Below are 20,273 nucleotides of genomic sequence, written 5' to 3'. Positions count from 1 at the left end.
ATTACCTAACCGCTTTAAAATTTGCTCCTTGTCACGGGTGCCATGTTCTACCACAAGCTACCATTCATTAAGGTTAACAGCCTTGAGTGCAAAAGCTTCAATCATTCAAAATAATCAAATGACATAAGAAACTTAAATCGCATTAAAATTTGTCTTGGGGTTGTTATGAAAACATAACAAATAACTATGAGCCTTGCCATTAAGTCAGTTTACCAGTAGTGTATCCTAACATATGAGTTTTTGGGCCCAAACTTCAATTTGTGATTAAAATAAAACTTTATAGCCCGACATAATGTAACTTATATGGAGGCGTGGTGCTTACGTGATAATCCGGTGGAGTTGGGTTGTACCAGGTACGGGTAGCAGCATAAGTCTAGCCAATGATGTAAGAGCAAATGATAAGCGTGGTTATGAAATAGAAATTTTGCCGAGGTAGTCTTCCTTCTTCTCCTCGCCCTAAGATTGAACAGATCCCCAGAAATCACTTTTCAATAGATCGCCAAGAAATCTCTTTCGAGGCCAGAGTTTTCTTTCTCATTGTTGGTGCTCTTAACTCCTTTATTAGTTTATTCTTTAAAATTTTGGATTTAGGCCTTTTCGTTTCGGTACCGACACGGCCACTCGTTTATTCGACGTTTCCACGATTTTCTTTGTCACAATTTTAATCAGAAATTTACGGAAAACTTGCACATACCTGGAGATCTTTGTATCATATGGCATGGCATAGGGGGAAGAACAATTGCTAAAGATCTTCAATATGATTTGAGGATAGTTCAGTCTTTAGCCCCAGACATTGTTGTTTTACAGTTGGGTATAAATGATCTTCAAACCATTTCCGCCGTTGAAACTCGCTCTGCTCTTGAGGATCTAACTTGCTATATGTTTGCTATATGAGTCATACGGTGTGCGGCTGGTCTGTGTTTGCCAGACGATTTTTCGCAGGGATGCCGTCCTCTATTTAATAACCAAGTAAAGATATTAACTAAGTATCTTAAGGTCGAATTGGAGCTGCTCCCTTACGATGTTTATTGGCGACACCGAGGCTTCTGGAATTGTAAATCAAGCTTTCTAGCACGGGATGGTATTCACCTCAACTCCTTAGGTCACTACAAATTTTTTCGTAGCTTGAGAGGGGCAGTTTTTACGATGCTTGCGGTCTGTACAGGCCAAAAATTAGTTTGATCCACTTCTTCAATTTGCGACTCTTGCCAATTCAGTTTTATTTCTTCGCCAGGCCAGTGTGTTTTGTTTCACGCCAAGCCTATTGTTCACACACGGTGTTGTTCCTTGCCTGTGTGGCTTGGTGGATGTGTTCATCAACAGTGCGACAATCAATTGTATTGTCAGCCATAGAAATATGTTCAAGTCGCGGTTATTACATACCGTGCAATTGACGGTCTTGGCATTGTTATTTTTGTGCGATCACTTTGCCTTATCAGTGTAAACCATTGATCGCCCATTCAGGGGTGTGTCCAATGCACTTGGCGTTTTGTTCATGGCAGAAACGGTCTTATTTGAGTGTTTGTTCTGATTGAAACTTTCGATTAGATTCGTCTTGCCTTGCCTGGTTGGCGCATGACCTGAATTTTCTTTCGTAAAAACGCCCCTCAGAAGATCTATTCTGTTACGTTTCCAGACAACAATACCAGGCGGCTACAGTTACATGCATTGTCACAGTTATTTTAGTGATCCCACGTCCTACGTTCTTGTCTGCTTTCTCATATTTTATTATCAATTGTATTCTGTAAGAATGCCTCCTAAAAAACGTGCCGCCCCTAAGACTTCCACGGCTTCAGCAAACTTCCACACGAGCCAAGAGACCACGAGCCTCCACATTGAACTCTGTTTCCGAGAGCGTTCAAACCCATGTTGGCGAAACCTCTTCGACCCGAGGCACTCTTTCGTTGGACGTTTCCGCCATTTCAGCGACCGTATCTGCCGTGGTATCTCAAGCCATCAAGACTGCCTTTTCGCCAGAAAATATAGCTGTTCTTCTCTTCAGTCGAGCTCCTTTACCCATTTTGCCTGTGTCTCCCCAGGATTCCCCTGGCGCTATTGATGACGCTGTAAGTGCTGAGGTCGTCGATATTATCTGGGACAACTCGTCAGATACTAATACAGGGGACGCACCCTCTCCTTTAATTTCATCCGACTCATGGCCACAGACGACTTTCACGAGTATTTCTGTCCCTCTTAGTTCTAGGGTTAGCTCTAAACTGAAAGCGAAAATATTCGCCATGGAATATATAGATTTTGGGGCGTTATTATCCTCTTCGCCTCACAGCGAAGGGAAATATTCCCTTTCTATGTCACCCTCAGTAGGGTCAGTTCTCCAACTCAAGTTACGCCCGAGCTCTTACATATAAATTCCAAGCGGATTCAATCTATCCATAAACGGGTCTCTGCCTTTACTATTTTTGTTTCTGTTTATTCTGAGAAATTTTAGGCGAAGGCCCTCAAGTTGATGAAATACTGTGACGTTGTAAGGGATTTGCCTCACAAGGCTGGCGATTGGATTTGGTATGACGAACAGTTTCGGTATTTAAGGCAATCAGCCCCAGAGCAATACCCTTGGGATCAAACACACTGGGAATTGTGATTACGAGCATCTAGTAGTTTTCGCAAAACACGACCGTCCATCAACAAACCAGCCGTGCAGAATCGTTCCCGGTTTCGTTCGCAATTCTTCCCAAAAGGAACTTGTTGGGCGTTCCAAGCCGGTAAGCACTCTTCGGGCTGTGAGTTCAACCAAGTGTGATGCAAAACATCCGGGTAGTCAATATTCCGCACCCCAACGCGAACCCCTTTTAAAGGCGCGCGAGGAGGAACTCAAACGAAGGGTTCTTCACAGTCCGCCAGTAACGCCAGTAAACGTGGATCGTCTTGATTTCCACAGGGTTAAAATGCCGTTTTAAGCAGTTATCTTGTTGAGGATTTTCGTTTTGCTTAGTTGAATTAATTTTGTTGGTGAACGGTGCGCCTTGGATTGCCCCAATCTCAGGAGTGCTTTAGACCTTCCTGCAGTCACTAGTGCTAAGTTACAGAAGGAATGTGATGCGGGACGTACAGTTGGCCCTTTCACAACTCCCCCCTTTTCGAATTTTCACACCTCGCCCATAGGCCTTGTTCCTGAAAAAGACCCATCCGAGTTACGGTTAATTCACCACTTATCATATCCAAAGGGCTCTTCTGTAAATGACTATATTCCCGATTATTGCTCAACAGTTAAGTATGCCTCGGTGGGTGACGTGACGAAGTTAATCAAACGTTTAGGGAGGAGTTTTTTTTATGGCCAAAACTGATATGACGTCTGCTTTTCGCATCATTCATATTCATCCCGCTGACTATCCCTTATTAGGTATGCACTGGAATAATTTATACTATTTTGACAGATTTCTTGCCATGGGATTGTGTAGTTCATGTGCTATTTTTGAATCCTTTAGCACGGCACTTGAATGGTTATCCGTTAACCATTTCGGTGTTTGCGCGGTTTTGCACATCTTGGACGATTTTCTTTTCATTGCCAAAACTGGAGATCAATGCCACCGCGACTTGAAGAATTTTATCTTAATGTGAAATCGTATTGGCGTCTCTCTTGCGCCGGAGAAAACCGTCGGTCCAGAAATAGTCTTACAGTTTGCTGGAATAACACTTGATTCCATACTGTTTGAGGACCGCCTACCTGACGACAAGCTTTTACAATGTCGCTTGATGTTACGCAATTTCTACACGCGTCGAACAGTCACCCTAAAAGAACTTCAATCCTTAATCGGTTTAGTGAATTTTAGGTGCATTGTTGTAGCGCCTACCCGTGCTTTTCTCCGCCGCTTGATCGATCTTACCAAAGGCATCCAAAAGCCGCATCATCACATTCGTCTTTCGAAGGGTGCCAAATTAGATATCTTGCTTTCGCCTCGGTTTTTGGACGAATTGAATTGTAAATCCTTTTTCTTTAGTGATGTTTGAGAAAATTTAGATACCCTTCATCTTTATACTGATGCGGCTGGTTCTATTGTTTTTGGTTCGGTTTTTGGTTGCCATTGGCTACAGGGTATTTGGCCCGAGATGTGGAAAATAGCCTTTTTAGAGCTTGTTCCTATTCTTATTACCATTCACGTCTAGAGGGTCACTCAGATAAACGTATCATATTTTGTTCAGAGGTTGACATTATCAATGAGCAGACATCCAAACACCAGGAAGAGATTTGGTGTTAAGTTGCCTTAGACGTAATATTTTCTTTCAAGCACGTCATATTCCTGGGTTACAAAACTCTAGCACACATTACATTTCCCGATCCCAGGTAGAGAACTTCAAGGCAATATTTCCAGAAGCCGACGAATATCCCACTCCAATACCCGAGAACCTAATGCCGAAGAATTGGGTGCTAACTTGAGAAGTCTGTTAAGCTCCTCTCTTACAGCCAGCTCGCTCGGAGTTTAGACAACGGCGAAACGAAGACAATCATACCTTATACAAACCACTTATCCACAAAACTAAACCAAGCGTTGTTCAGTGCTACGCAAACCCGTTCGCATTTTTTATTTGTTTCGTCCTGTTGTCTCTTTTCTTTTTCTTCAATTGTTTTTGGCCTACATGTCTTTTAAACTACTTGGCGCAGACCGGCACAACGTTCAATAAACCCGCCGCGCGAAAGGTAACCGTGTTGGTGTTTTCTATAAAAGATAATTTTTTTACTTTTTTGTTGGTGGTCAAATCCGAGATGCCATTCAACGCGACTTTCTATAAAGGCCCCCTTTACTTGTTTAAGCTCTGTTTCAGACGTAGCATGTGAAGAGCAGTGCCGTCTGGGGGATATAAGAAATGAGTGCGAAAAAGGAAAAGAAAAAACCACAAGTATAGTGTTGATGGTGTATTACGTAAACCAAAAGGCATCATCCATTATTACTGAAGTATTCACGTGGGGAAATTATGCTGTAGGTAAACACAACCCCGCAGAGATATGTATGAGTTGCCAGTTCTACAATAATGGGTAAAAAAGGCTTTGCGAAAAATGTTACGTTTATTGTTCGCTATTAACTTCCCGTTAAGTAAAATTTGTTCAAAAGCCTCGCTATCCGTTTTCAATCACAACGCACCTCCCCTCCCTCCAAAGGTATATTGAAGCTCACTAAACATTTCCGGTACACAGGGTCGAAATATTCGAACATAAATATTTCTGTCATGCGAATAATGTAATGAGAATTTGTTCTAAGACTTTTGTCCGTTATTTTAGGGAATTCGTGTTAATCGTCGTAAGAAAGATACCTTCTCGGAGACTTGCTAACACATTCTTTACTTATACCGATTTCCCCCGATTTTTGCCCGGGCTTCTGAGAATGAGAAGCAGATGGAGGCACCCTCAGGAGTTACTCCTTCTAAGTCCTATGCGGGCATGTGCCGCCCAACGGGATCGTGGTTTGAATGTTAAAAGTCACCACCGGCTCTTTGCACTGGCCAGTCACATCGACCGAAGTTTCTCTCTATCTCTTTCGTTTCTCTGCCTTATCATTGTGCATAGTTTTATTTGAAGGTGAAGCATTTACCCAATCCCCGTGAAACTTGACAGACAATTTGGTATCGGTTTCCTTAGTAATCCTCCAAAATTTATACATAAACAAAATACATCCATGAAATTCGTAGCCATTGAAGAGAGTTTGGTCCTATATATTAAGTAGTTAACAAGAATTTACTCTGTAGTTGCATGAATTTACAGTCACATTTTATTCACAATAATCAGTGACAAGTTTAAAACTTCTTTTCCAAACATTACTGACATTTCTTACTTTGGAGTAGGCTTATAACGTGTCGTCATAATATTCGTCTTCTTTGTTTCCCTGTCTTAGCCTCCAACATTCACAACGTCACATGCATATCTGACTACTTCTCTCTGCTTCAAACACCCTGCTCCATCTTTCTTATAGTAATTCTATAAAATACACTACATGTCGTCTTGTTAGTTTTCTAAAAGCGTTACGTACTAAAACATAATTGAAATAACTCCTGAGTTTGCCTTTATCTAAGCCGAGCCAATTATGGCGGTAGTATGATATTTTCGTTCCGGCAGTTTGCATCTCCTGGGAACAAATTCACCGCTTGAGATCCTGGTGCAGTGAGAAGCGCCTCCAGATCAGTGACCCTCATTTCCGTCTGGTGCAGCATGCGACGATCCTTTTGATTGTTGCTCATGACCGCAAACGACTCTGCCTTTTTGCCTGGTTTTTTCCATACGCAACAACCCGCTGTCCACACCGCACGAGGTGTGACAAGTGTAACTCCATTAGGAAAAGCAGTTCTTGTGTATGGTAACGGTATGGTGGTATCTTGCACAGGTTTTCCACCACCAGGACCAGGTCTGAGGCCAAAATTAGACGTTCCTGTCAGAAGATAAAGCGTTCCACTACGGCTGCTCGCACCACAAGTGCTTTTAGCATATTTCCTTATTCGCGTTTCAAACATCTGCCAGGGTCCGCTATTAGAAGTTACGAACTGGGGTGCTGCATTGGTAAGAGTGAACGTAACTTTCATGAAATTTTTGTCGAACGAATTTATTCCTGAGGGATTCATATGACCTCTGCTTAGTGGTTGTCCGTCCTTGATAGCTTCACGGTAAGCAGCATCCACAGGAATACCTGGAGATACATCAAAATTTTTAGCTTGTCAGCGTTAGCCACCCTAGCTCCTACCCGCGACCATCGCCCCGACGGAATGTTTATTAGAGAACAGCTCCTATTACCCAGTTTTCGGAGCCGACTAACGCGTGATCATGAGAAGAAAGAGAATAACTGTGTTAAAAAATGTCAATATACCTTGTCCTTTAGCGTCTTTAGGGTTTCTCCAGTTAACTTTTGGCCTTCTATGTTTCCCAATGGCTACCGCTTGGGAAGGGGTTACCTTGTATGCTGAGTAGAAAGGAATATTCCTTGTTGCATCAAAGAGTGAAACAAAATAAGGCGGAGTGTTCGGAGGATCGTTTGGTAGCTTCTGTTCAATTTCTCTTCCACGGCTGATATCCGGGAGGCCTTCAGGGCGCTTGTCCCCTGCGAAAAATGGGGGAGGAGACGTGCTCCGCAGCCAGCGGTAAGTCCTTGTCCATTTACTTCGGGATTCTTTTAACAAATGAAAGCAAAGTCAAGGAGTTAATTAGTAAAAGTTAAACCATGGAAGGAAATTCAAAGCGTCTACTTTTGCTAACTCAATTACCATGGATAGAACGTACTGTCTGGTTGATATTTACAGGAGCAGGAGGTGGCAATTTGAAATACCTTGAACTTAAGCTAGCTGTTAACCGGCCACGGTCATGGAATTGATCAAAGGGCCCTAAAGTGGTTTGACTCCTATCTAAGCGTTCGTCAACAAAAGTTTGTAGTTAATGGTGAGCTGTCTGGTGCGCGTGCTGTTACCTGTGGTGTCCCACGGGGAAGCCTCATTGGTCCCCTTCTTTTCCTGACCTATATTAAGGACTTGCCGATCTGTCTAAGTAAGGCGTTACCGCGATTGTACGCGGACGATACAAGTATCAGCATTGCCGCTAGTAGCTTACCAGAGCTTGAATCAGTACTAAATACTGAACTAGCTAACATTCCTGAATGGCTCAATGTAAATAAGCTCAGCCTGAATATTGCCAAAACTGAATTAATGTTAATAGGCTCACGGCAGAGACTTGCTACTACAATTGGCCATTCACTTACTGTACAAATTGAAGGTCACGAAATTAATTAGAGTGCCCCACACCAAATCCTTAGGAGTTTACATCGATCAAAATCTTTCTTGGTCTCAACATGTTAATGAGACTGCCAAGATTATCTCCTCTGGCATAGGTGCACTTAAAAGATTGAGGCCGTTCATTTGGGAAGATACAGCAATATTACTATATAGAGCTCTTATTGAACCATATTTTGATTGTTGCTGTCTTGTGTGGGACGGTCTCAGCAACGAGTTAGCCGAAAAATTACAAAAACTACAAAATTGTGCCATGCGGGTTATAACAAAGTCTGATTACTATTCTAGCGCTACCTCCCAGGGATGGGATAATCTCTGTACCAGGGTGAAAAAGCAAAAATTGAAATTGTTGTTTAAAACTTTAAATGGTCAGTGATAGGAATAGTGATAACAAATTGGCTCTGCGTAAGCCTCGTACCAATTGTTAGAAACGTAGTTTCTGCTACAGTGGGGCACATTTGTGGAACAGCCTTCCATCTAACGTCAGAGCCATTAGATTTTTTACTAATTTTTGAAATGAGATAGATCGATAATTGTCCTCCTTGTACTCCCACACGGCAAACATGTAAATCAGTTTTATTTTTAACTTTTTATCTTGTAACTGATGCTTTTGCCGTGTCTAAATAAAGTGTATGTATGTATGTATGGTTTTTGCCGTCTCCCACTAAGCCACACGCCCCTGGGGGTAAGGGTGAGGAGACGCTGATATTTTATACTTAACTACACAAGTGTGTGATGAATGCTACTGGGCAGTTAAAATTAAAACCGTTGAGAAAATAATAAAGTAATGAGAATGATTTATTATTCAGTAAGTGACACAGGCATACTAGGAAAAAATATCTGAGTGCTCCTATCAGGAGTTGAACGTAAGACCTTCCGATTACTAGTTCGGATGCTCTACCACTGAGCTACAGCAGACTAGAATTTTTTTGGTGAGTTTGACTGTTTCACTTACTGAATAATACATCATTCTCATTTATTCACCAAGCTTAAAATATCCCATCACATTTATTCCAATAAAAGTAATGTTAAAAAGCAGCACTTTTCTGTGTTACCGTTGTGTGCGGTGATTCCTTCAGTGGTAAGAAATCTGTTCTATGATCACATGAAAGTATTTTCATGTCACGCAGTTTCGATTATTATGTGCAGGGTTGTTTGGTCAGTTTTCAATTTGTGGATGGAAACTAAAAAATGTGACCATTCGAAGGGATAATCTTAAAGCTACTGAACTGAGGTTTCCTGTGTTTCTGAAGAACGTGGTTCTAACTTTTGAGTTTTTTGATAGCATCTTAAAGTAAAAGAAAATAGAGAGATAATAATTTGCCAAGGACGGTGCCTACTTTTATTACTGCGCAAACGTTTAGCGCATTGGGTCAGCGGCGCTGCATGGCGGCAGCCACTCGTATCTTGTGCTCCGTGTAATTTTCGTTTTACGTTTCGTGTTTCAAGTTTCAAGCCCAACAATGTGGCTTACATCACAACTAATAGGCTTAACTTTATTGTGGTGGAACTGGATTTTGTGTTTAACCTAGATGTGGACCCGCATTTAGTGAGGTGGATTGCTGCCTTTCTTACGAACAGGAACCAGAGGGTGAGGGTGGGGGAGTCTCTGTCCCCACCCATATGGCTGAATGGCGGAACTCCACAAGGAACTAAATTGGCTCCTCTTCTGTTTTGTATTCTTGTGAACAGAATGGCCTCTAACTGTACAAATAGAGTTAAGTATGTAGATGACACCACAATCATGGAATTTGTTCCCAGGCTCTCTCCTTCATATTTGAATTTTACTGTTTCGGATATTTACTCGTTTGCTTCCTCTAGAGGAATGGTTCTTAACGGTAAAAAAATACAAGGAAATGTGCATTAGCTTTTTGCAGTATTGCCCGTTTCCCCCAGCCCCTCTACTGGTTGGTAGCTCTCTGATAGAAAAGGTTTCCTGTTACAAGCTGTTAGGGGTTCACCTGTCCGATAACTTAACATGGAACAAGCATGTCAATCATATTGTAAAGAAAGGGAGTAAGCGGCTATATGCAATACGCGCCCTTAAGAAGTGCGGACTAACTGATAGGCAGCTTGTTCTTGTCTATTGTAGTATCATCAGGTTTAGAGTATGCGAGTCCCGCTTGGGCTGGCCTCACGCAATACTTAAGTGATCAAATTGGGTCAATAAAAAAGAGGGCGCTGAAAATTATTTTTCCTTCTCTGTGCTATGAGGACGCGCTTAAGAAGTCAGGCTTAATCTTGCGGTGCCAGAGGAGGGAGGATGCGTGCATAACATTTCTCAAGCGAAGGTACTCCTCCTCCGACCTGCTACGAAGCTTAGTGCCGAGAGTTGCGAACACATGCAAGACCGTATGCCTTTAGTACAGGAGAATCTGTTTTTGTGGCTGCCTCCGCAAGAACTAACAGATTTGGAATTTTTTGCACCATCAAATACCAGAATCTTGTTTAAAATAGCGAAATGTGATATGTATTAAAGGGACAGTATCACGCTATTTTTAGTAACACGTTGAAAATCGGAAAGACGCTATTCGGTTGATATATATCAGCCAAGATATAATGACAAAATTCCATTAAAAGGCTATCATAATGCAAAGAAACTATCCACGGATATTTTCGCCGGCAGATGACCAAGATAAAGAGAGATTCAAATTTGAAAACGTCTGGCAGACGTTTTCAAATTTCGCTGTTGTAACGCACTAAAAATCACGGGTTGTACTATATTTTGGTTCAACCTTTCGTCTTAGAATCACTATTAATATTTCTTTAAATAACGATTGAGAAATTAAGTTACACAGTGTTCAAAGTTTAAAGTTAGTGAATTTTGGCCAAAAATCATGATATCTCCCATCGATCTCCCATGATACTGCCCCTTTAACATTAACAGTTATCTTTATGTGTCCGATATATTTGTACGTAATTAATGACCCGCCTTGTAATTTATCTTATGCTGCAAAAAGGTTGAATAAACTATCGTTATTATTATCATTATTATTAGTATTATCTCGAGATACTCGGTTTTCCTATTGGTGGTGCCTTCTAACACAGGAATATTTTTGCGCGGTTAAATTATGCAGAGAAAGCAGAACTTAGCACGTGCTCTTGGTATCCAAAAAAAAAAATTGGGGGTAACCATGCATTTTTCAGAGATCATAAAGTTTTAATTTGGAAAGAAAAAAAATACGCCATACATTGCTTTGTATTTTACTGTTTTTTAGAATAGTTGTTGCTTGATTATCTCTTAAAAATGCGTGGTTACCCCCAATTTTCAAATTTGAAAACGTCGGGCCGACGTTTTCAAGTTTCGCTCTTGTAACGTACTAAAACTCACCGGTTGCTCTATATTTTGGTTCAACCTTTCGTCTTAGAATCACTATTAAATATTTCTTTAAATTAGCGATTTAAAAATTAAATAACACAGTGTTCAAAGTTTAGATTTAGTGAATTTTGGCGCCTGAATACCTGCTGACGGAATTTAAGCATGCTCACCAAATCCACGCCTATTACACCAGGCATCGTGACCAGTTACGACTGCCCCGAGCTAAAACAACCAAGTACCAGGGAAGCTTCAGGATTAATGGTGCGCGTGCTAACAATTCTTTGCTGCGTAATACTAGATCAGTAACTGACTTTAGTATGTTCAAATCCCTGGCGAAAGGCCACTTCAAGCACTTCTGTACGGAATCCCATTAATAATAGTGCGTCTCTGATATTTTATTAGTGTGCTTTTTTGTATTGATTTTCTGTTATTTGTTTATTTCCTATTTAACCAGGAACTATGTTTAAACTAGCTATGCTAAACCAGATTTCCTGTATAAATGAATAATAATAATAATAATAATAATAGTAATAATAATAATAATAATAATAATAATAATAATAATAATAATAATAATAAAATCATGATATCTCTTATGATAATGCCCCTTTAATGACCTAGGGCAGCTATTAAGAACAGGCAACAGGCTATGAAGTCTGTGGACCTTATTTTTCTATAATCTCATTAAATAAGGCTCTGTTAGCTCTTGCCTTGTTGTGTCAAGGGTATCGAGGCACGCTTTCTGCAGAGCCTCTACATAACTCACGTCTGGATAAATTATTCGTATAGTGCGCGCCTTTGGAGTCTCTCTTATTCATCTGACAAGTTAACTGGCAATCCGTTATAGGCAACTTGACAATCAAGCGTATTCCTTCACCGGACGGATACAAGTGACGGGATCTGGGTCTGCGCGCTTCAGCTGCCTTAACTTGTAACGTCTTAATATTGAGGCTGTTCACCTGACTAATTTAAAAACATGTTTATTCCATTTGAGATTGTTAGAAATGGTCAGGCCAAGTAATTGACGACTTCAATGCTTTTATCATTGATCAAGGCACTTTGGAAAACGTGTGACCGTTCAAAATGAAATAAATGAATGAAATGGAAAAGTGTGACCATTCAAACGGAACTGAGCTCTTAGCAATTATTTTACGAGCGGGCATTGGATATGAGATGATAGATAGTCAACGAGGGGGGCAGCGCCGAGTTGGCTATAATCATCTCATATCCAACAAGCGTGAGTGAAATAATTGTTTTATTAAAACAATCAAGAAATATTACTAGATTTTACTGAGTAACAACAATTAGAAGTCAACTTAATGGTCTCTATTTCTCGGGCATGGTAAAGTAGCTCTATACCATGGCCGCTAAGCCAATCAAATCGTTCGAATTGCATTATACAATGATCGAGTTTTCAATAATAAGCAATATTTTTCTGTGGTGCTGTTTGTTATTCTCCACAACGCGGTATAAACTTTAAAGCCTGTCAATTGAATACTTAGCCTGCATTCTTTAAAAACAGAATTAGATTTTTAGTTGTTTCACTTTTGTATTGGGTCTCTTTAGGAAAGAATTGTAATGGCAACGCAAAATTATTTTAAGAGAACTTCAAGGGTCTTCAATCAAGGTTTACCGTACTGAATTTCTGATTTATACGGATAATATAGCGCTGTTTTCCGATAATCCCTCCCTTCGATTACTCGCACTATAATTTACTTGAAATAATCAACTCTCTCGGATAATAACTCCGTTTTCGTAAAGACTCATTTACGTGCACGGTTATGATTCGAAAAATTGTGATTTCTCAGTAAAAAGCACTTACCAGAGACTTGACTCGAGGATAGGTGGGGAGCTATCAAGCCTGCTATAAGAGCGAGAAAATATATCTGTACCACCAACATTGTGAGAAGCGTGCCAGAACGAGTTGATAGATTCTAACGACTCGACCAAAGAAATAAAGTGCTTGAGTAGCACATGAAATCACTCGTAGATTACCTACCCGCCGTAAAATTTGCTTTTTGTCACGGGTGTCATGTTCTACCACAAGCTACCATTCATTAAGGTTAACAGCCTTGAGTGCAAAAGCCTCAATGATTCAAAATAATCATTTGCAAATGACATAAGAACCGAAATCGTGATCAATAGCCTTTACAATGTTATCCAACGTCACGTCGATGCGAGACAATTTCGGGCTTAAACTGCAAAATAGCCCGAAATTGCCTCACATACATGCTAGATATCATTGTAATTCAAATGAGCAGAGTTAACCGTGAAAAGGGCTATTGAAATGCGTTCCCCTCAATTTAGGTGAAATGTATCACCACAAGCCTGTGGGTTGGTAATGGCAGCTTAAGAGAAGAACCCCCCCCCCCCCCCCCCTTGACAGAACAAAGATCAGTTAGTTTGGAATAGAGAAGATAAATTAAAGGCAAATCTTGCGCTAAAACAAATAATGATTTCAACATAAATTAATATATTAACAGTCTAAATTACGCTTTTTCTATCGATTTTGCAAAGTTGAAACAGATTTCTACATTACAGACAGCTTATTCGTCCCGAACGAATTATATATCAACATTTTAAACGGGATAATCCGTCTCAGAATTTCTCCGTTTGATTGGCCGTTTAGACGCTAACACGGATCATTCGACGGGACGGATAACTCGTCTCTAGTGTGAAAATGGAAAAAGCGGTTTGGAACTTCGTAGTCAAACTCTGCCACTTTACGCGTTTGAGACATTCTTCTGCGATAGTGGCCTTCTCACTAAGACGCAGAATTCGTTAAACAGATCTGTCTAGATGTATTGTCCGTCTTTAGCGTGAAAATGGCCAATTTTGGTTTTCGATTTGTTGTCTTTAAAAAATTCTCTATCTCTAAGGAAGAGAGATATAAGATATCGTAGTTAAAATTTGTTCTTTGTTAATGAAGTCTGAAAAGCCTGTAAGGAATACTTGATAAATTTGTTGTTTCAAAACACTGAGTTGAACATGATCGTTGAACGGTCAAAACGTCGTTTTCTTTTAGCGTTTATTACTATAGTTAGTTGTTTGCTTATAACTGAAGAATCTCAATTTCTAATGTATAATAGAAACGAATTAAATAAGAGCTAGGGCAGCCAAAATGGAGAATTTTCAAACTTTTACGACAAAACTCCAGTTAAATCCTTGGTAGTTGAACTAATCAATGTAGGGAAAGGCTTAGTAGAGTATCACAATAGCGCGCGTGGTTTAAGAAGTTAATTTAAGTCAATATTGCTCTCAATATTAAGTCAATATTATTGCTCTCGAGAAAATGTTTCTTTTTTGCCAGTCCTATGAGAATATACCGAAACAAGCACTGAATAGTTTGGCTTGGCGTTTATAGTGAAAAAAAAAGTAGTAAAAACTTTATTGATGGTATCATTTCATTAAAAATGCTCTTCTAGAGAACCGTTTATATAACAAATTACAAAGCTTTGATGCTATAACAACATGATCATAGATAGACACTATGGCTATAAATATCAAATAGAAACTATTCTAAAAAATATGGCTGCAGTCATTTAGAAGGAAATTACGTTGGCGTTACCAGCAGAAAAGAACGCTTCATTTTCCTAGGTTGAATAGATTATTTTTCAAATATACGTGACACTACTCGCAGTTCCCTTAACGACAGGATTTATATCACATTCTCGATGTTTTAGTATTGCTGCCTTTTCTCCAGGGAGCCAATGATTAGTCTAAGTTCAAGACCTGCTGTAAGTGATAAAATTGATTTCCGCTTGTGAGCAAGGATTTCTTGATTAAGATTCTTCTTCATGGTTTTAAAGGTGCCTTATCGTTCATAAAAGAAGTTTGACTTACCCGAACCTTCACTAAAGAGTGTTTCCGGAGCCAACAAAGCTGCCAAAATCACGAGCGGCCAAACGTTCACCATCAACATTGTCCCTGCTTTGAAAGTCAATCTCAAAATGGACAAATCGAGATTGTTTTACTTGCGATTCAAGAAGCCTGACAATTTCGTGATCACATAAACTTTCTTACTTATTAACCAGACACGGGTATCAATGATATCAAGTTCTCCCACAAGTTATATTCATTCTTGAAATTGAAAAGAAAAGACGCAAATCAAATGTCTTTTGAAGGAAGAATTCAATTCGATAATCTACTTCAATTTTCCTTTTCTCTCAATGAGATTTTCCAGGTTTGTCAAGATTTGTACAATAAATAAATCACTAAAGTAGTGGCATACTCCTGTCCTGATGGAAGACTTAAAGTTACGTGATCACGTAAACTTTCTTATTAGTTTACCGGTCGGTAATTTGCTTTTAGACACGGTTATCAGTGATATCAAGTTCTTCCACAAGTAAAACGTAAAAGCGTCAACTCAAATTCCTTCATGCAAAACAAAAGACGTTGGGAAGCAAAGAATTCTTTCATCAATATTAAATAAGCATTTGTCTCAATAGGGTTTCTCAGATGAGTCAGCCATAGCTTCTTAATTTTGGAATTAAGTTCAGTTTACAAATCGCTGTCGATTTCTCAGAAATACACGGAAACGTTTTCCTGAGGTGGATTCAGAGCTAGCTTCATTTACAACGAGTAGTGACATATTATGCTATAGTTAAGGTGCGAAGTTTTAAGTTGCTCTGTACGTGTCACTCGTGGCCGTTAAATTAGATTCATCGCTTATTAGAAATTGAAAAGAAAAGACGCAAATCAAATGTCTTTTGAAGGAAGAATTGCATTCGATAATCTACTTCAAGTTTCCTTTTCTCTCAATAAGATTTTACAGGTTTATCAATATTTGTTCAATGAATAAATACTGTAAAGTTTTTGAAACATGCACATCGTTTTCACTGAAGTAGTGGCATACTCCTGTGATTTTTTCTTCTCTGCATAATAGAAGAAAAACGTTCAAAATTGGCCTCCAATGATGAGAACAGGTAGTATTCGAGCTAGAGACAGGATTTTAGGTAGCTTTGAACTAATCTGGCGTTGCAAAGTTAAACTGTACTAATGGGCATACGTTTTCACGGTTGCGACAAAATATTAACATAGCAGGGAAACCTGAAAAGTCAAACCTCTTATACTAGTATTTATCATAAGAAAGGAGTGGACGGTTTTAGGACGAAATTTTGATTACTATCATTTTTACTGGAAATACCGTGGAAAGACGGGAACGATTTGTCTTTAAATCGTCGCTAGCAGTCATTTAGAAGAAAATTTCCTGGTGTTAATATCCGAATGCAACGCCTCGTTTGCTGGGGTTGTATTGGTTTCCTACCGTGCGCGTTTTTTCCACCTAATATACTCAGACAGTCGTGTGGATAAAAATTACTGAAATTACTTTAAAATGTCGATGTTTTGCCGAACGGCCAAACGTTTACGATCAACATTGTTCCTGCTTTGAAAGTCAGTCTCAAAATGAACGGATCGAGATTGTGTTTTATTTGTGACGATGATGGAAGATTTAAAGTTACGTGTTCACGTAAACTTTCTTATTAGTTAACCGGTCTGTAATTTGCTTTTAGACACGGTTATCAGTGATATCCAGTTCTCCCACAAGTTTTCTTTGTTCTTACTTAAAAGCGTCAACTGGAATTCGTTCATGCAAAACATGGGAAGCAAGGAATTCTTTCATTCATATTAAACAGACATTAGTCTCGATAGGGTTTCTCAGATGACTCAGTCATAGCTAATTAATTTTGGTATTAAGGTTAGTTTACAAATCGCTGTCAATTTCACAGAAATACACGGAAACGTTTTTCTGAGGTGGGTCCAGAGCTAGCTTCATTTACACTGACATATAGTTAAGGTATAATTAAGGTGTGAAGTTTTGAGTTCTCTGTACATGTCACTCGTGGCCGTTAAATCAGATTCATCGCTAATTAAAAAATGAAATTGTTTTTGATAAAGAGAAAAGTCTAAAAGTCTCCCAGCTGTTTATGAACTCAGCTTTTTACTTGGAAGGTTCGACGAACATGATGATCGATAGAAACAGTTTTTAACGCATTGGACTATTTTTGCAGCAAATATGGTTAACATCAAAAGTGCAAGGGCCACCTTAAAATCACACATTCGTTAAAAGGAAAAATTTAATCGTATTTTTGTCCTTAAATTTGAAGAGCAATCTCCAAGAGCAAAGTATTGGCATTGAAATTTGAAATTAAGTGGATTCAGGATGGTTGTGACTTTGATTTCTCGTGCTGAAATATTTCTCTACTACACATTCTTACGCTAAGCATTTGATAAAGTAGAAAGTTTTGTCTTTTTAGAGACAATGAAATTGGTTTCATTTCATAGGGTTATTTATTTCAACTAATTGATGTTTTGGTATCGCTAAAGGCTAAAGCGAACACGAGACAGAATATTTTAGTAAGAATTTTAAACTTGGTGGACGTAAAAAGATAAACGTATTTCCATCTAATCTTTGTATGATTGCTTCGGCTGCTTTGTATAGATAAACGGTGACCAACTTGACTTCTCATAACAGATAGCACACCAGCCCAGAGAATCTTGATTTGGTGAAGGCGAGGCCCATGTCACCAGAATTGATATAATTACTGATAGACAAATATTTACCATCAGATTTAACTCAAAAAGAGTTTTAAAATGCAACTAAACAAAATGTATTTACTTTTGAAAACAAAAGCTTTTTCTTGATGCTTAGAAAGTTCGTGTTGCAAGTGGGAAGGATATCATGTTCTCCCACAAGTTGCCTTTGTTCCATTGACTTTAGCGTGAGTTCCAATCCCACGAAAATGTATTTGAGAAAGTCAAATAGAAACAATAAAGAAAGAAAAAGTGATCTCGAAATAACCAAGTCGACATTAAGGACCAAGGAGAGCCAGCTTAATTTATATACAATTCAAGTCTTGTAAACCAAGAGAAAAGTCTCTACATAAATATATAATCAGAATCGAATATCTTCTCTTTTATTTCAGTGGTGTTCGAATTTGTTTCAATATATATCAAATCGATTTTATTTTATTTTATTTCATTTTGTGTTGAACTTTTTATTTTACGTTCTATCGAATCTGTTTATAACGTTTGTTGACAGCATTTATTGAAGACGTCCGAGAGAGAAGTTATGTAATTACACCCATCTCCATTTTGTTTTCAAATTGATTGCAGTAAACAAAGATGAGCGATATCTTTGCCTAAACACCGGTCTTCTTCGTTTTCTAAGCCTCAGCGAAATAAGGTACTTTCTTTATTTTTTAAAGGTGTTTCGAGATTTTCAGTACAATTTCAATGTAGTGCAGTGATTCGAAGTAATTAAATGGTTTGAAGTTTAAGTGGCTGCACTTAGAAAGGCCAAACTTGAGCACATACATATTATAGCATTAGGTTATTGCCTGTGGATCTCCCCCCTAAGTAATTATTGTAAGTCGCGTGACCGATGGTGCAAGAGCCATGTGCTCGGTTGAGTTGTCAGAACTGTGTATCTCGTAACAAGTGATTAAAAGTTTTTAACGCCGTATTTACTGTGGAATAATGGCGCTACATTGGTGGCAGCGGTGAAAAAAAAAAAAAAAAAAAGAAAAAAAGAAAAAAACACAACTTAACAGAAACCTGTGGTCAATGGAAAAGTTTTGACGGTGTGTACGACCGAATTTCAACATTGTGTTGTTCTGTTTCGAATTTTTGCTTTTGTGTTGTTTTCAATGGCGGAAAACTCAAACGCGGTTTCGGGATTCCAAAGGATGAGTTGTTCGACGCCAACTAATCCTTTCAAACCGGGGAGCCCGTTTACACCAGCAACTGATTCATCCTTGGATTCATCAGTAAGTTGTGAAAGTCCACGTTGCCGAATTCACTCTGCAAACCCATTCGCATCGGAGAACTAGCTGGATAATATTTCAGCTGATTTGTTTACACCCCGCCAAAAGTTTACCAAACTTGTTAAAAATCCTGCAGATTATGATGGTACTCAGTCGCTACGAGATTATTTGAAACACTTTGAGCGTTGTTATGTTGTTAATGGCTAGAGCAAAGATGTAGCTGCGGTTCTCCTGGCCGCAAGCCTTCGCGGCGAAGATCAAAAGTGCTAAATGGCGTGTCTGATAGCGACTGTCGAAATTAAGCGAAGGTTGTTGACAAACTGGAGCTTCGGTTCGGTGTCAAAAACAACGCGAGTTACACCAGGCGCCTCTGCACAACCGTCGACAGGAACATGGTGAAGCTCTTGCTGCAGATATCCGCTGTATGTCCAGTCTAGCGTATCAGGATTTATCTCTGACACTCAAGAAAGATTTGCCGTCCAGCATTTCATATGCTATCAAAGACGAAGACGATCGGCTGCGACTACGCAGAGACAAACCATGCAGCATGGACGAAGCCTTGTCACTGGCTTGTGAACTTGAGGCATGTACGTTGATGAAGATGTCAGGGAGCCTGATTTATTTTAAAAGCTCAGCTGGAAATGTTACGTAATGACATTCAATTGCAACAGGTCGCTCTCCAAAAATTGGTTTAGAAGATACAGCAGCTCACCCAGTCAATGTCTCTGAACATGCCTGGAAGCCAACAACGTCCACCTGCTTCAAATTATTCCAGTCGATGCTGGTACTGTAAATAGTCTGGCCATTACCGTCGTAACTGCCCAAAATACAAGTCTCTGGAACAAGCTTATTTAGGTTCGGAAAACGCCAGCAGGGTGTTGCCCACGGGCGGGGGATGACTTTAGGAGAGTAATGTTGGCCCCAAAACAAGACCTGATGTGAACAATGCTCTTCCACAGTCATTGTCAAAGCAGGAAATGATTAGGCCTGATATGCCCATGGACATTTCACATGTTAACGATAACTTAAGAGGCCTTTATTTACCAGGCTTTATTGGAGGAGCTCGTGTTATGTGGTTGTTAGACACTGGTGCTGCTTGTTCAATTTTAACACTTAAGATTAATGATTCCTTACTTGCTATTATCAAGAGTAGTTTGAGTTCAGCCAACCCTGCAATGGCTCTTAATTGCTGATGGTCAGCAAGCAAAAACACTTGGACCTAACACTGAGGTGATTGTCCCAGATGCTGTTCACAAGCGTTGTACTAACTTAGATCCAAAAGCCTCTCAGTTAGGCATGCGATTATTGGAGCCTTGTCTCAACTCACATTTGCAACAAAAGGGCCTTTATGTTGCGAGGACTGTGATGGATGTTGAAGAGGACAGAGTGGTTTCTTTGCGTGTTTTCAATGTTTCTGACGAAGTTTGCAACTTGGATGCCGAGACTGTGGTTGCTCTAGCTAAGCAGGT

At 39.5% G+C, this 20,273-nt stretch overlaps 1 protein-coding gene and 1 pseudogene across 2 annotated transcripts; one reads left to right on the top strand and one right to left on the bottom strand.

The window, feature by feature from the left end:
* Window positions 1-5,697: 5,697 nt before the first annotated feature.
* On the bottom strand, window positions 5,698-15,108 carry LOC146463800 (uncharacterized). 2 transcript variants are annotated; one of them, XM_085083848.1, is made up of 3 exons: window positions 14,882-15,108; window positions 6,807-7,106; window positions 5,698-6,629 (listed from the first exon to the last, which is right to left on the bottom strand). In XM_085083848.1, the coding sequence occupies exons 1-3, from the start codon at window positions 14,958-14,960 to the stop codon at window positions 6,031-6,033; spliced, it is 978 nt and encodes a 325-aa protein (XP_084939974.1). In that variant the 5' UTR covers window positions 14,961-15,108; the 3' UTR covers window positions 5,698-6,030. The 2 variants fall into 2 exon arrangements, with proteins under 2 accessions (XP_084939974.1, XP_084939975.1); XM_085083849.1 differs by lacking the exon at window positions 14,882-15,108 and adding an exon at window positions 12,861-13,111.
* Window positions 15,109-16,444: 1,336 nt separating this feature from the next.
* Window positions 16,445-19,982, top strand: LOC146463799 (uncharacterized; annotated as a pseudogene).
* Window positions 19,983-20,273: the final 291 nt, after the last annotated feature.

Source organism: Pavona decussata, unplaced genomic scaffold (genome assembly GCF_977016875.1).
Source record: "Pavona decussata unplaced genomic scaffold, jaPavDecu1.1 SCAFFOLD_174, whole genome shotgun sequence".
NCBI lineage: Eukaryota > Metazoa > Cnidaria > Anthozoa > Scleractinia > Agariciidae > Pavona > Pavona decussata.
The sequence above is the reverse complement of the archived record's forward strand: the minus strand, read 5'-3'. Positions and strand labels throughout refer to the sequence as shown.

What these genes read in the sequence shown, in the direction of transcription:
- LOC146463800 (XM_085083848.1), bottom strand. Translation starts at nt 14,960, where the DNA reads ATGTTGATGGTGAACGTTTGGCCGCTCGTGATTTTGGCAGCTTTGTTG. An exon ending in ACTCTTTAGTGAAGGTTCGG is followed by an intron (nt 7,107 to 14,881) that starts GTAAGTCAAACT and finishes ATTTGTTAAAAG; the next exon opens with AATCCCGAAGTAAATGGACA. An exon ending in TAAAGACGCTAAAGGACAAG is followed by an intron (nt 6,630 to 6,806) that starts GTATATTGACAT and finishes ATGTATCTCCAG; the next exon opens with GTATTCCTGTGGATGCTGCT.